At 41.7% G+C, this 16,777-nt stretch overlaps 1 protein-coding gene across 3 annotated transcripts in view; it reads right to left on the reverse strand.

The window, feature by feature from the left end:
- The window catches only part of rims1b (regulating synaptic membrane exocytosis 1b), a 67,567-nt gene that overhangs the window by 23,877 nt on the left and 26,913 nt on the right, over positions 1–16,777 (reverse strand). For 2 of the 3 annotated variants that reach the window (XM_030095067.1, XM_030095069.1), the window contains exons 5-13: positions 12,571–12,872; positions 10,768–11,669; positions 2,668–2,708; positions 2,184–2,294; positions 1,927–2,026; positions 1,287–1,410; positions 1,137–1,193; positions 852–898; positions 403–518 (exon numbers count right to left, since the gene is read on the reverse strand). In XM_030095067.1, the coding sequence (XP_029950927.1) occupies positions 403–518; positions 852–898; positions 1,137–1,193; positions 1,287–1,410; positions 1,927–2,026; positions 2,184–2,294; positions 2,668–2,708; positions 10,768–11,669; positions 12,571–12,872 (1,800 nt within the window). The remainder of the gene's footprint in view (positions 1–402; positions 519–851; positions 899–1,136; positions 1,194–1,286; positions 1,411–1,926; positions 2,027–2,183; positions 2,295–2,667; positions 2,709–10,767; positions 11,670–12,570; positions 12,873–16,777) is intronic. The other variant, XM_030095070.1, reaches the window with a different exon arrangement.

Below are 16,777 nucleotides of genomic sequence, written 5' to 3' on the forward strand. Positions count from 1 at the left end.
CCATTTTCCCATAATTTGAGCCTATTGTCTAGTTTGTTCGGTTTGAAGTCTGTATCATATGCAATCCATCGCAGGAACCTACACTGACTTTTTAGATTGCATTTTTCAGTCCAGATTTTTATAGATACCCCCAGCCATGAATTTACTTTCATTTTCCAATTTGACCATAATTTATCATCACTCACTATAGCTTGTATTGGGACCCTTTTTATCCCATTTTTATTTTATTTTTCTATCCCATTCTTTAAACTCTTTTTCAGGCAGCTCAACTGGAAGGTTCTGAAACAAATACAATAAACAAGGCAGAATATTCATCTTTATCACCTCCACCCTTGATACCAACCCCAAATATGGTATCAAATTCCATTTACTTAAGTCCCGAGGCTGCTTCTTGATACTCACAGAGAGCTGACCGGGCAGAACCAGGGGGATGTCTCGGAGGGTGCCAGGGCTGGTGGGGGACATCACCGATATCGAGGGCCGGTCCATCTTCTGCGATTCAAAGGAACTTGAACCCGCTGAGGGACGAAGTGAAGAGTGGTTAATGTTCATAAAATTCTGCTGTTTGATCTGCGTTCAGGGTTTGGAGCTCCAGAAAGCAGAGCTCTATATGACAGTACCAATCATTGCTGCAATACGACGCCTCCATTTCAGTCCAGTTTTTGGTACTCTCTCATTTTATTTTATTCATCTTTATTTTCTGATGCCATGTTAGTGTTTCTTTTAAATATCTGAGCTGGAGTTATAATCTTTAACTGGATTCTGCTCGGTTTAGATTAATTTATCCAGGTGTTTATATACCAATTCAACGTGAAGCCTGTAAATATAAATAAGATCAGCATTTTACTTACTGGAGTCTAGAGGAGGGTGGGAGGACTCGGGGATTCTCGGTGTGTCTCTGTAAAAAATAAAAAACAAAGACTTTTTTTTGAACACGTTCAGATTTATACTACAATAAATGTCATGTGTGGGCATTCATCTTCCAGGGACGAACACATCAAACTGTGGTGGACAGTCGAGGAAAAACCAACAGCTGGGAAAAAAAGGGATTTTTTTTTTTTTTTCATTGGGATCTGCAGGGTTTTCAGGAGAGACGAAGAGGAAAAGGCTCCGCCCACTCGGTCCGCTCTACTTACTGATATGCTCTATACACTTTTCTCAAGACGTTTTTGGACATTATTCTGTTGATGGAGCTTTCAGATGAAGGAAGGAGACAAACCAGCAGTCAGCACAGAATCTGGCGTACTTCAGTCACACTCAGGACTTAGTAGTGATCTGCATCCTACCCGATAGGTCTGGAAACTACGATCTCCACTTGTGGCTCAGCCTTGGACTCTAGGATGATGTTGTAAACTTCTTTCTTGGTCGCACCCGGGAGTGACTTCCCGTTCCACTGCAGCACCTCGTCACCTGGGAACCAAACATCATTTTTCATTCTAGACTCTCGCAGAGGTGGAGGTATTCAAAAAAAGACACCACAGTGTGGACACACACTTTATAAATACTGGTATTGTAATAACCATACCGCAATCCTGCTGTAACTTCAGCTAACATTCACATTGTAGAGCATCTTCATGCTACTATCTGCTATTGTCACTGTATTATTGAACTAAGATAAAATCATCATAGTATTTAACACACACTGCAATTAATGTAATCTGAATACAAAGCTTAAGACTGGCCCATCAGAGGAAAACAATGAAGGTACTTTCTAAAGTTACTCTTTATTCAAATGAATAAGTTTCTTTCCTAGACATAACTAACATACAACATAACTTAGAACTGTAAGCAAATTATCAGTCACACTGTATATACAGTATGTACACCATCAAAGTGAACCAGCTCCTGAGTGAAAGCAGCGTTAAACCACAACAGAGAAGCCGTCGCTCTGATCGATACAGGAAGACGTATTGAGTGTGTTTGAACCTGCTCGTAAGTGTCCCACAACATCTGCCAGGCTGCCTTTTTTCACTTTGGTGATGAAGGCCCCGAGTCTTCCTGTTTCCGTCATCTTCCCTCCGACCACCTGCACGCAGAGATAGGAGACAGAGGAAGGAAAGAAAAGACACATTAAGTCCAGGATGAACATTGCATTTTGACGTTTCCATCCAATTATTGCGTTTTAATGGCATACAAGTTCAAATCTGAGAAGTTATTCTTTACGCTGAAGATACCATACTCACTTTCAGGCCCAGGAGGGATCCAGCCTCGCGTGGCATGGCCGACCTCTTACTCAGAGTGATGCGTCCGATCAGGTGGTCTCCTTCTTTAGATGGCTGCCAGGAAACTGGATGCTGCAGACACAATTTCAGAAGGGTTAGGGTAAATACATTGTCTTCCTAAAAGCTGTCTGCATGGTGGTTGTTCTCAGTTGTTTTTCTGCTGCTTCTTCTTCTTTTCATTAGTTCAAAAATCTGTTTCTTTATGAGATAACACCTAGAAAATACAGCATTTTCCTTCCGCTAACTGACGTAACTTCAGTTGAATGTCATTAGGTGTTTACAGTTTAACTCATGCAGAAATATAGGACAAGACACACTGAAGAAGAAAAGTTACAAAAAAAATATCTCATACTGTATCTAGTAACAGGAATGTCCAGTATCTTGCTTTCACAGTCGGGAATAGACAGTATATTGTTTTGTGGAGATGTACGTGTTCCAAACTCACATGCCAAACTGCAGGATCTAATGGATGACAGTCCCAGTCACCTGCAGGAACACAGCCAGAAAAACAAATCCATCAACACGTTTGTGCTGCAGAAATGTGCACTTGATAAAGTATGAATTCAATACATTGAAAAAGGTGGTTTTCTCTCTAACCAAACAGTCGATGAACTTCAGCAAAAAAAGACCTTGAATTCATAAAAACCAAAGTACAACTCTTCAGGCAGCTCTGCATTCGGAGACACCAGACGTTAACCCTTTATTGAAATGCCAGCTAACAAAGTCTCCATGTTATCCACATGGACATGCATGAAGCATTCAAATACACCTTGTCCTCTCATTGTATCTCCTCCTCAGTATCAACATATGTTTTAACTCCCGCTTTTGTCATCGTACCGATTCTTGACTTCCTGTAAAAAAGAACTCAGCTATTTTTATTCAGAGCAGCACTCTTTGGTGGACAGAAGTGCTCTTTCCAGTGCACTGCATGCACAAGTCTAACTGGATTGATGTTTTAAACTGCTTGATGTTGATGTTTCTCTTTTAATATGCATATACCATATACTGGCTGTACAGAGCATTAAAATCCCTAAAAATCATCATTTCTATGATGAAAACTCTCAAAATTCGATCATCTCTTCGCAGAATGAAAAAAGTGTAAATAAATAAATACATTTTTGAATAACTAAGACCCTCTGTGTTCTGCATTTTCTCCACAAAGTGTACTTTTGAACAAACAGGAAGTTTCCAAATAAGATCATTTGCTCTGCTGGATGGAACACAGCGTGACCAGAAGAACCTGACAGGTTTAAGACAAAATCAGAGAGACAGCATCTGTTCAAAGCCTCTAAAGATGTTCAGTTAAAGTAAGTAAGTGATTTAGTTTCCAGTAAAGAGAAGCAGGAGCTCTTTTGAAGGGAAAACTCAGAAACACTCGCTCTGCTGACTGTCTGGAACATTTGTCGTAACGCTCAGAAGGATCCAAATGGAAGATGACAGGTTTGCCCACAACGTCCACCGGCGATGGCGGCAGAGAAAATCAGAAAAACGTTTGAGTAGACATGACTCCGGTACCGCTAATCAGAAATCTGAAAGTCCACCGAGAACGCCCGAGAGGATCAACGCTGACTCTGCAACTTTAACGTGCTGAGTCAGCCTCCTGGGTTTTGGAGGATGAACACGGCGAGCAGATCACAGAGTCAGTTCTGTTCCTCTGACTGACGCTACATCACAGGTATGAGGATAAACACACTGTGTGTGTGTGTGTGTGTGTGTGTGTGTGTGTGTGTGTGTGCGTGTGTGCATGTGTGCATGTGTGTGTGTCCTTTTAACAGATGCAGTGAGGTACAAAACCTATTTCACTACTGTTTGAACAGTTGCTTCACTTAGTTAACTAGTGAAGTCAGGGTGAGGTTAGAACCTGGGTCAGTTGTTCAGTCTCTCATACACAAAAATGATTTCAAGTGAAAACAAAACACTGACCACTTAATCAACCACGGTCCTCAGAGTGACTGAAAAGGCAACTTCCTGAAAGTGTTCTAGCTCTGCCTCTGTGGAAACCAGGGAAAACACTTTTTTTTTTTTTGTGTGTGATGCAGATATTGCACATGTACACCAGGCACTAGTAAAAAGTTCTTCTGTATAAATAGATGGACAATGACAGCAAAGGTTTCCTATTGAGTGTTATAACTCCAAGAGTCACCCGACCAGCAATCCAACTTTGTCCTCTGTGCTTACGAATATCTGCGTACTCGCCATTGTTAATGTTTATAGCGTACTGTTCTCTGAGCGAAGTTTCATTGAAAAAACAAACAGCACCCACTAGTGGTCCAAGATGAAAAACTACACATTTCAGCATTTTTGTTTGTGCTTACACATAGATTGTTTTGAAAATGTTTTTGAGTAAATGCAAAATTAACACACGAAAATGCAAAATGCACTTTCACTGTCAGCAGCCTTCAAGACACAGAACCTCTGCAAGGCCAGCATGTCTCTCCATCCATCCTGAAGCACTGTGTTGATCAGCTGTCTCCAGTGTCCACGGACATCTTCAGCACCTCACTGGAGACATGCCATGTCCCCACCTGCTTCAAGGCCTCCTCTTATATATATCTCCACCATCATCCCTGTCAGCAGTGGGTTCGTCATGACTTTAACGTACCGGATTTTATCAAATTTCACTTCTTCATTAATTCGACATGTAAAATGTTCAGCAATCAAAACGAACCAAAATGCACATGAACCTCAATCTGCCTATATTGAATGTTTTTCACTTGTATTGATTTGAAAACATGGAACAAAAGCAATGTCATAAAAAAAAACAAAACAAAAAAAAAAAAAACGACAGAAATTCAAACTGATACTGAAGTGTGTTCAGTGACTTCTTTCCAAGGTGCGCGTAGAGTTTCATGATTAAATTCACACATGTTAAAGACCTGGACAAATGAGAATTGTGCACAGACAGAAATCTTTTAAACTACGTTCCCTCTTCGGATGAGAATCCGTCCAGGTGGAGGGAAGATGTCAAAGGTGAAAACGTCATGTTGTAAATTTGCTGATATTAGTTAGGAATCAGAAAAATACAGTTGATAGGTGACAAAATGATCAACTGACAGAAGGTTGAATTCAAACATACCAAACCTGGAAAACTGATGTACCAGGATATTATCTATCATGTCCAAAGTTTATCTGAAACAGTCGTGGCAGTTTGTGTGGATTCCACATGTTTGTCTGCCTCCCTGTCAGGACTCCTCATCAGATGACGGATGGCGTCCAGAGAGATCTCTACCCAGATCTGGACCATAACATCCCTGAATTCACTGAGTCCAAACTGACAGAGGAATTCTAATAGATTTAAGCAAGTCAAGTGTCGGGTCATTCATACATTTTCAGTAACATGGAGCTATGAACGGAAACTCAAAATACAACGAAAGTTTTCCCTTTTCACTTGAAAATGTTGTCGTAAGAAAAAATCCATGAGGAGCATGAAGTAGAAACAGGGGAATTGAGCACTTTTACATGAAGTAAACACTGTTTATATGAAACAAATCTGATTTAAAATTTTCAGTGTTTTTTTTTTTTTTTTGTCAGAACTTAAAGGTGCTGTAGGCAGGACTCGGCATCTCCGCCATCTTGCTTAGGGTTACCTAATCAACATGGCGATTTGACCCATCTAAGATGGCGATTTGAAACCCTGCACAGCCAATCCGGTCCTGTTTTCCTTACGCAAGTTAAGCCCCTCCCACAAGAACGTGCGTCGAACGCCCCTCAACCAATCACAGTTAGAGCCTCAGGGGCTCCTCTGATTGGTCAAAGATACCGGGATTGGTAGAGATTCCTTTTCACCTCAGAACAGAGACAGATGGAAACGCTGCGCCCTCGCGGTAGTGCAATTATGCTACACTCCTAAAGGATTATCAATGGATACTCTGACATTTAATTCAAAGAAAACACAGAAAAATTAGCATTAACTAGGAAAATCCTGCCTACAGCAGCTTTAATTTTTTAGTTGTTTCATTTCTGTTTGTTTCAGTTTTCCATGCAGTGACTGGATGGAGCTCTAACCTTCCACAGGTACAGAATGAAATGGGATCTTACAAGCGCAAGGTTGAATTCCCACTGGTTACTTCTGTTAATGCCGGAGCATGACCCTTGACCCTCAGCAGACCACAACTTCTGAAGCTATGGTTAACTATGAACAAAAATCTACCCAAAAAGATCAATAAAGTCGGATTTCCTTCTAATAATAAAGTCCTGGAACAAAGGTGGCAAGGATCCAGTTTAGGCAAAGTCTCTAACACGAGATTAGTTTCTCTGCTGAAGAACTCAATCCTTTGAACAACTTTAGAACAGATAAAAACAAAAAGTATTTTCATGGATTGACAAACACATCACATGCTGTACATTAATCAGTTAGCACAAAGCTATTACTGTTCATTAAGGCAAACACACTAAATGGATAGTGTGTGTTAGGGTGTGTGTCTGTGCTTCATGCACGCACACACACACACACACACACACACACACACACACACACACACACACACACACACACACACACACACACACACACACACACACACACACATACACCTACTTCACTGTTTGTATTCACTACAGGAATGACTCCACATGATGGGATGGCAAACACACCACGTATACAAACTGCTTACAATAATCCCACTAAGAGATTTATATATTTATAATGAAATGTTTCTACATCGAAATTATATAAGAGTGTGTTTAAAGAAGCCTATAATCTGAGTGATGTATGTGGACTGACTCAGAATATAATCTATTTTTTGTTTTTACAATATATTTACTTGGAAAACACAGTTTTAAAGCTGCGAATAAAAAAATCCTCATAATGCTATTTGAAATTCATTCTTGTCTGCTTTAATATTTAAAAAAAAAATTAGCTGAACTAAATTAAAAAAACTGTTCATGCTGATGTATGTGAAGATTCCTTTGCCAAACATGTAACCTGAAATGAATATTTAAAGGGGCTGTATCATTCTTTTTTAGCTAGTCCTAATCTTAGAAATGGCATTAACATGGTAATAGTTTATTTTTGGCGCTAAGGAAAAGTCATTTTGTGTGAAATAAAAGATTTTCTGGGGCGAATTCTGAAACCTGGAAGAGAAAAACGCTCTGTTTCACTGAAAATCCCGCCTCTCCCCCGTGGACTTTGACTGACAGCATACTTCAACCAATCGGAGCTTCAAAACAAATACGCTGGCTAGCTTTAGCTCTTTAGCTCTCGCTTCTCTACACGCAAAGACACGCAAAAAGGTCTTTTCCTGTTAGAAACTCACCAAGCACAGACCCTTCAGACTCTTGCTCTTGCTTGATTGTTGCTTTCAGACAGTGGTTAAAGTTTATCTCCGTAATCGGAGTTACAAAAAGCGGCAACGCTGCTTGCCGAGGGCCTGCGGGAGGGGGGCTCAGGGGAGCCATATTCCCCATGTGACGTCAACATGGGATACACACTGTTTTCACAGGTACGGGAGGGGCTGCCTCTCTGAGCAGCAGAAAAATAAGGAAAGCTCAAACACACAGGCACGAAGGAAAAAAAAACGCTTTGGGGGTGTTTTTGGTGAGTACATAACTATATAACAAGGTTAAAACATACAATAAGTGAATTTTGCATGATACAGCCCCTTTGAAGTTTGACATGGATCATCAACCAGCTTGAAATATTAATGTTTCTATTGGTAGTTAGCAGGTGTAGCTTGTTGCCAGAGCTGTACAATGCAGTGAGGTGGCTGAGGAATTTGTGACACTGTTTGGAAAACATCTCAGTCTTTGGCTGCACAACATTAGATATCTGTGAATCCTTCACACTTAGATTTTAATGGACAATCACAAATACGCCAAAATCACACTGTACATGTCTGAATATGTCTTGGTGCTGAGGCTCCGTCTACACAACAACGTACCAAACAAAAATGTATAATTTTTACATTTTCGTTTCACAAGGCAGTGTTGAAAACCATGTAGTTTTCATTTTGGGCCACTAGTAGGTGTTGTTTTACAAAAAATTAAAAAGCACCTACGTACACAAAAAAAAAAAAAAAAAAAAAAAAAAAAAAACAACATTAAACCTCCTCCAAACTGTCTTTCTTCACCTCTTTGGTCCACTCAGTATCAGTAGTAAGAAATAAAATGTGTCTGTGATCGAGATGATGGTGTAGTAAAAGTACACGTCATTAGAGAAGCAATGTAAAAATCAAATGGGAACACACACTGCAGTTCATCGTTATGAATGAATCGTGTGTGGGCAGAATGATTTAATATTCCTGTTTCAAATGAGGCACAGTGTTTCAAAAAATTGCGTTGTCCTTATTTACACAGTAATATATTTAGAGCCATTTTCAAACTGCACAAATGATATGCCACAAGTCTATTTTCTCCGCTTACCGCCACCAAAGTGGAGGAGGACCACTAAAAAAATAAATTTTTATAGCTAAAACACAGCCTTAGGCCCTTGATCCACATCGTTAAAATGTGGACTACAGTCCAAAAAAAAGCACTGCACATCGTTAAGCACAATTGATAAAAAGAACAATATGCGACTAGTAGCCTATTTACCATGATGGGACCACAAAAGTATCCAAATAATGGCAAATAAAAATTAAAAAACGCCTGCCGCGACACTCAACTTCTCTTTGTGATTGTTGATGCCTGTGTCCACGGTACAGGCAACAGTGTGTTATCACGTGAGATGCTGTAATCTCACGCTCCTTTGCCATTAAAGGCACAGGGCCGCGGACAGATCTGGTACCTACACCGGCACTTCGCAACACGATGCATCTGAGATGGATGTGGTGGGTTATGGCACAAGAGCGCTGCCGAGGAGGCGATGGAGCTTCAACGCATATGGAATATAGAATAGACGTCGAACCCTCATATTCTATGGAGATGAATATGTCTGCGACTTATTTCAGACTCAGGATAATATTAGGTTTGATTTATAGAATTCTAGATACAGTTGTCTACTTGTCTTAAATGGGTTCTGGATTTGATTTTTGATCGGATGTTGGATTAAACTTCAGTCAAGTTTACACATTTTGTTTAACTAGTTTTGAGTTTGTCTTCAACTGGTAATAATGAATTTGTGAACAAAAAATGTTAGTCTTTTGAACCATTTTAGAATGATTTTTGACAATAATGGATTCTATTTTAAAATGCTTCTTCCAGTGGATAAAGGCCATTGCACTGAAAAAAAATGAATGAACAAGTAAACAAATGAAACACCTGATCTGCACATGACATACTAGGATTTTTTTTCTGACATTTAATAAACCTTCAGCAAACTGTCTAGATACCAATGCTTCTCTTGAGAAAAGGAACTGTCTGCTCTGACAGCTCACAAAAAAGACATTTCTCCTCAGCTAAACATAAAAAGCTTAACTCATCTCATCTGACCTTGCCTAATGTAGTACAGATACATGTGGATACATCCTTAGCTAAAGTGTGTTTAAAACAGCTAATAATCCCAATCCACACCATCTACCCATCACCAGTCTCTGAGTCATAGTAATCTAGATTAAAACATCTGGAACAGCTCCCTTGTGGCACGGCCAGTGAGCGAGATAAGCTGATACAGTGAAGCTAACGCTAGCTACTAGCTGTTCAACGCAAAGAGTCCCAAATGGCTTCATTTAGCAGGTTGTAACATCACTTCTGTCACAGCAGAGAACAGCTACCCGACGCTAGCACCAACCGTGTGGCGTGCAGCCACAGCTGGGGTTGACTTTAGCTGGTGGTCTGCGGTCGGCTGCTGCAGCTGGCTGTTTGCTGAGCATTACGTAGCCAGCGAGCCACTGACCCAATTCCACAAATCTGCTGGCCTAAATCACAGGGACTCTCCAAATAAATGAGAGCTGTCCTGAGAGCATCAGGGTTTATCCACAGCACCGAGGTGTAGATGACACACTGAGCTGGGCGGGTGCTTCATCCTATCACTTATAGTATAGTTTTACAGTCCGAAATTAGAACTCGTTGGCATTAGAATAATCTTAGGGGCCAAAATAACCCCAAACACATCGCTGTAATTCTTTTACTAAGGCTATTTTAGATTCAAGGGAGAGGAAAATGGGGCCTACACATGTGGAAGGAGAAAGTTTCATTACAAACAAGCCACATAATACAGATAGTGGTATTTTAAGATTGGCTGAACTTTTTCCAAGGATAACATCATTATTCGTTTAATCATTCAACAGGAAAATACACTGTGTTTGTACTGACTGGGGGTGAGCTACAGTTAGCCAACAAAGTTTCAACGGCCGTGGTTCAAATCTTATCTTTATGTTACACAAAGTCAGAAAGTCCTCTCGACAACCAGAAGGCAATAGATTCAGGCCTTTTGTGATTCTGAATGGGGACTTAACACTGAACCTATAAGCTATGTGAAAGCTCTCACAACTCATTAGAAAGTTGAGGTACAGGAAGAAGAAAGGCACAAATATGAAGCCAGAGCAGGAGAGAATTGACAATGGTATCCAACTGAGGGAAATGAAAGGCAGCAGACAGAGGAAGGTATGTAACTTCTCATAGATTTAGCTCAGTAAGCTAGCAGAGTGAGCACATCTGTCTGACTGACCTTTCTCGCTGACGCTTTCCATGTCCACGTCCTCACAGCTGGTGTACTCGGGCGTGGAGCCGCCCTCCTCCTCTGAGCTGCTGATAGACATCTGCCTCTTGTTGACGCCGCGCTTGCTCTTGTATGACCGTGGGGGGGGCGGCCGCAGAGACTCCGACTGGTCCGAGCTTTGAGAGTCCTTCCTCAGCAGGCTATCTCCACCTTTGTCCCTGGGGGCCCGTGTCGTACCGGGTTCCTGGCGCCCGTTGTTCGGACCCCAGTCTGGAGGCACCGGTCCCCCAGTCTGGGGCCCCGATCTCACTCCACCTCCAGTGGGTGGTGCACCCCCACCGCCCCCCACGGTCCTATCCACAGAGTAGGCTCGGTGGTTGTCCAGGAGGACCTTGCGGTCTGCCTCCCCACCTCCGCCCCTCCTGGCTAGTCTGTTTTCAGGCACCTCCCCCAGACCGCCTCCTCCTCCCCCTCCTTCACCAGGTCCCAGCCCCACCTCGTTGATCGCAAGATCACTGTGCCGTCGTTCATGCCGTACCTTGGACACCTTAGCATGCATACGCATCTCCTGCTCCTCTTTTTGTGGTTTCACCGGGTATCTTGCCAGATTGGGGTCACTTCGGTACCGGTTCTGGAACTCCTCCTCCCGACGCTGCCTCTCCCTCTGCTCCTCGTCCTCCGGCCGTCTCCGGTGGGTCTCGGAGCGACCCAGGTTCTCCTCCCCGTCGTCATAGTCCTGAGAGTGGATCTTCTCCAGCCGTCGCCCATCTCCAAACCTCCGCTCTCGGTCCCCGGCAGCCGTCCGTTCATCCAGAGACGACTGAGACTGAAGTTTGCCTGCAGGTCTTCGAGCGCTACCGCGGCCCATACCTCCTTTACCGTTTTGTTCGTGGAAGGAAACTGGCCTTTTCCTGAAAAAGAAGACGATTTATCATGAGCCCCACACTGACCAGCCTAAACTTTACCGACTTAATGCTTTTCACTTTAACTTGACCAAAACACAACAAACTGTGAGGCTCTGTGAATCTTCCATAGTCCCTTGAACGTGCATACAATCATGGAGAAACCTGAAGTTCAAGCACATTTGATGCCTCAATGACTATTTTTTTAATTTTGTAATAAAAATTTGCTAATTTTGAATTTACTGTCAACTCCAAAAGGTCACATTTTCAACAATGTCCAAATGCCTTTGAATTTTGGTTTTATTTTATGGAATGTCAATAAATCAGCATATCCATTAATTATCTTAAGACTGCTCTGTGGTAGAAAAGTGAAGTAGAGTATTCTAATGCTTGTCACTAAATTTCTTAAGGTTTATTTGGGAATTATTTAAGTTGGGATATTTGGGAGATAAGATAAGATTCCTGAAGTAAAGACAAGGAAAATGTTTTATGTCACAGCTACAAAGTTTGGACATTTTGGATGATAATCTGTGTTTTCTTTCTATATTTACCAAATCTTCTTAGTTCAATCACGAGTGAATATGAACAGATTAAAAATTGGACTGCCTAAGATGAGGCTGTGATGAATTCTTACCTAACTCACCCACCAAATGAAAACAAAGGGATTGAGTCAAAGACCTCTCAAGACTAAAACCTGTGACCTCGCTTCTCCTCTGGTTAAGCTACAGCAGACTGAGATCTGTTCTTTTATTTTTGACCAGGGGATTAAAAAGACAACAGGAGCGTCACCACATACACCAAACGACTCCAAAGCCTTTTACTAAAAATGCGGCTCCTATTCCCAACGTGCTGTGAAAAAGAGGATGAGTGTAACGACGGAATATCCTCGTGTGTTTGTGTTGCGTCTTACTTCTCTTTTGGCGGTTCACTCTGCGAGCGAGAGCCAGGCATGGTGTCCGCACCCTTGGCGGCAGTGACCCCGGTGGACGGCGTCGTCCCGCTTGGCAGGCCGGTGTTGGCGTTGGTGCTGGAGGGCGGGGCTTGGGACCTGGAGCGGAGTAGCTTCCTGTCCCGCTGGGGATCACCTCCCGTGGCCGGGTCGTCGAAGGAGGTGCCCAGGCTCCCGGGCCGCACCCCTGAGCCCGAAAACCATTCTCCTGACTTGGTGAGAATCTCCTGCTGCTTACGGCACAGGTTGCATACCCACATTACCTGCAAGGGGCGCAAAAGGACACCCGAGTGAGTGTTCAGGGGGCGTCAGCAGGGTCAGAAGACAGACGGTACACTGAATGAGAGGAACACCCAACACAGAGGTGGTTAGGCATGCCTGTGACCAAAAGGTTCAACAGATACGCATTCTGCAACTCAGCAGATCAGATACGCATTTTAGTAGATACTGACTCAAACGATTTGATGCGGTAGAGCTAAAATCAATCCTAAAATATATTTGAAAAAAAGGTAAATTTAACTCTCAGAACCTGCTTTTTGATCGTGTTCTAATGTTTTGCTTGGTGTTTCATATCAAGAACATTCTCTCGGATCTGGCCAAAGCAGTGCTCGTCATTTTAGATCTGTTCCATCTTCAATGCTACATAATTTACTTGTAGCTTTGTGGCTAACATCACCTTGTGTTTTTTTTACATCACAGTTACCTAATAGTTACCTTTTCTTCACAACTATGTCTTCCTCCCTCAGTGCTGTCTTTTTTTCTGCAATCCTGTTGCGTTTGTCAGAGTTTGTCCTTTCTCTGCTATGTGCTGTCATCTATTTCATTTCAGTCAGTGGTTTCTACCCTGACGTCTGAGACAGTCTTGGATGGGCATTCAGATTAAATCTGGGAAGCCTGGAAGCGCATTAGTAAAAAAAGGTATGTTCAACAGAGTTCGGCTTCATTGTAATGTTCTGGCAAATCAGATATTAAACAGGGTGTCTGCAACCTGTCTCCAGGGCAATCTGGGGGTGTTACAGAAATAAAGTATAAAGTAGAAAGCTTCGGGGGGGAGCAAACAAAAAATGCTAAGTTGTAAAATTTAAATCAATTTTTCAGAAACAAAATTGAAGATCTAGTTAAAGGATCCATATTAATTTTCGTCTTAGATTAGTCAACTTTATTCCTATCAGGGGTAAACTAGTTTCATGACAGTCAGAAGTCATTTGAAAGAAAATAAAACAGAAATAAACAAGCGAAGACGTTTTGTGATTTTGCTTCAAACCATAGAAGCAACTTCAAATAACAAGATCTTTGTTTGCACCCTGGAAGCATTAATGATTCAGGATGTAGTTAGCGAAGTTTCAGAGCTAACCAGCTAGCCTTCGCTTGAACGCTGTTGGAAAACCACTTCATTCCATTTAAATAGTACAGTGAGGTACTTTAGCTTCATCTTCATGCATTCAGTCCATGTAAAAGAACAATCTTTAAATGCACCAAAGAACAAAGTGCGAGCAAACTGCGGAATGGTGGCAGACTGCTGACACCCACTGTGCTAATCTGAAATAAATTCAAAAATACATACAGTACATTTGAGCTCTTGAAGTAACAATAATTCATCATACTAAAATCAATGTGGCATTAGCAATTTCATGTAAAAATATTTATTTAGTACTTCTAAAACGTCTAGTTTTATAATTTTATTAAAAAAAAAAAAAAAACACATCCCCAATAGTGTCACATAAAAACAAAGATGAATGCAGATCATGTGAGCTCTTTCCTGAGTCCTCTGCTACAACTAAGCTAACAGCAAACAGCAGTCTGACCTGAGACAAACTGCCTCTGTGCGCACGATGGACGCACTGCGAGGTGTTGGTTTTTACATGCGCTACACCTCTAACATTGTCACTCCGAGTATGTTGCTAAGCTATTCACCCATTCTTTTTCTGGGCTGCATATAACACAGTAACTTCACAGTTCAATGTCACAGTCACCATCCTGTGGACACCATATGCAGTATAATCTGTTATTTTCATTCCAAATAGATGATTTATGAGTAGCTGTGACAGTAACACTGTTCCAGTATATCCATCTGTGTGATGTTAAACATGCATTCAGAGCAGAAACAGCCACGTTTACCAGACATTGTCCTGCACAGTGTTTCCACTGGGAATAGTTTCTACCGTTCACACCCATTCTGACAAACCCGATGCACCCCGATCAGTAATCTTGATGATTACAGAGAAAAAATCACCCGATTCTTTATCCCATAAATCAAATACTCACATGCAGCCATGACTCCTGAAATTCACTGCACTCCGACCGCACAAAAACAGGAATAATCTGCCTCCGTCTTTATAATCCCACTGGTTTTATTTTTGCTGAGAATGACTCCAGACACATCCTTTGTGTTTCCACAGCGGAGCTTCGACACGGAGCAGAAGCTCCGAGACCTTTGGACACCCTGAGATGTTGACTCCCTGACCGGCGGTGGGACGCCCCGTTAGCAGGTGGGTTAGCAGCTAGCCGTCAGCCCGCCACGGCACATTCATCACAGCCTGATTGAATCCTCGTTGGCGCATGTCCAGACTAATCTGAAGCAAATCAGCTGCCCGCACGGCCCACAGCTGTCAGACGGCCGCCCGCCCGAACACTACAGCCGGCTCCGTCTCCCCGAGCCTGCCTCCACCGCCGGCCCTCCACTCAGGGGCCACAGATTAGCAGCCGCCGCTAATCCTTTCAGCTCCTCGCTATTATTCAACTCATCTCCAGCTGACAATACCAGCTCACAATCTATAACTTTTAACCTATAGCCTCTACCCCCCCTTCAGGAGGGGCAGGTTAGAGATTAAACCAGGATGCTCCCGCCCATTTCTTTCTGCTGCATGATGGGATATGAAATATTTTCATACAGTCTGATTTTGTGGACTTCTTTTTGTTTAAACCATGATACTAACATTTGAACACACTTTAATTTCTTGATTTAACCAGAAAACAATAAATTAAAAATAAATGAAAAACACTTTTAAACAGACATAATAATAATAATAACAATAATAATTTTACACAATAGAGAGCAGGCTTGTTAATGTGACTGTTATTGATTGAATCATTGGCAATGTTATGATCATTTAGGCCTTAATCAATTTTTTTAAGATAAAGAGCTGACTGATATGAAATTTCTTATCACAACTGAAAAATGGATGTATGGATTCACCAGAGCTCAAATGCATTTTATTAATGTTAATTACAGTTGAGGTAGTTCAGGATTAATAAGCCACCTCCTCCTGTAAACAGGAGCTTCAAGCAATAGTAACAAAGTTGCTCTTTACTAACGCGTTGGAGCTGAAATAAATAATGATAATGCTAATAAGAGTTGAAGAGAAAACACAGTCGCTCGCTGTAAGAGCAACGAAAAAGAAACTTGAATTACTGTCACAGAGTTACTAAAAGGCCCATTGACACAGCGTTTTAGTCGTGTTTTCAGTGTCCACTTAAATGTCAATGGTGCTTTGAGACAATGAAAACACAACGCTGCAACTCCATGGAAAAGTTCTCTGAAATGCTGCACATGTGAGTACATGGACTGCAAAAACAGCGTTTGCCTCCAGGGTGTCATGACTCCCAGTCCATGTTCTCCTGAGACTTGGTATTTTTATCATTGACAGTTAATGTAATAACAATCCAACACGGTCGTCTGTCCATACGGATGTCCGTTTACTTGTTTACAGCATACTGATCTCTGTGCACATGTATCTGTGGTTTCATTAGAAAAACAACCACGAGTGCTATTCATGGACTGAAATGCTGAACACATCGCTTTCAGTGTGAATTGACAGAGTTTTCGAAACATTGCCATGTAAAAGAGAAAATTTTCTGAAATGAAAACGCAAAAACCATTTATTTTCACTCAAAGCGTCATGTAAATGGGGCTTAAAATCCTTATCAGATTCTAAAAAATAAATAAAACATGTAAATATTGCAAAAAAAAAATGATGCAGGATAATAATCTCAATCCATGTATGTGAGCTCAATCAGTATCATCTATAGGTTGCTTTGCTCTCAAGAGGAGAAAATACTCTTTTCCACAGGCTTAATCCTTGAATGAGATTATCATATAGAAGAACACAGAGCGGCTGTTTATGTCTCAGCATGTTCACAAGCTAAAGAGACTTATAAAGCGGCTCTC

Source organism: Salarias fasciatus, chromosome 6 (assembly GCF_902148845.1).
Source record: "Salarias fasciatus chromosome 6, fSalaFa1.1, whole genome shotgun sequence".
In the NCBI taxonomy this organism is placed as follows: Eukaryota; Metazoa; Chordata; class Actinopteri; order Blenniiformes; family Blenniidae; genus Salarias; species Salarias fasciatus.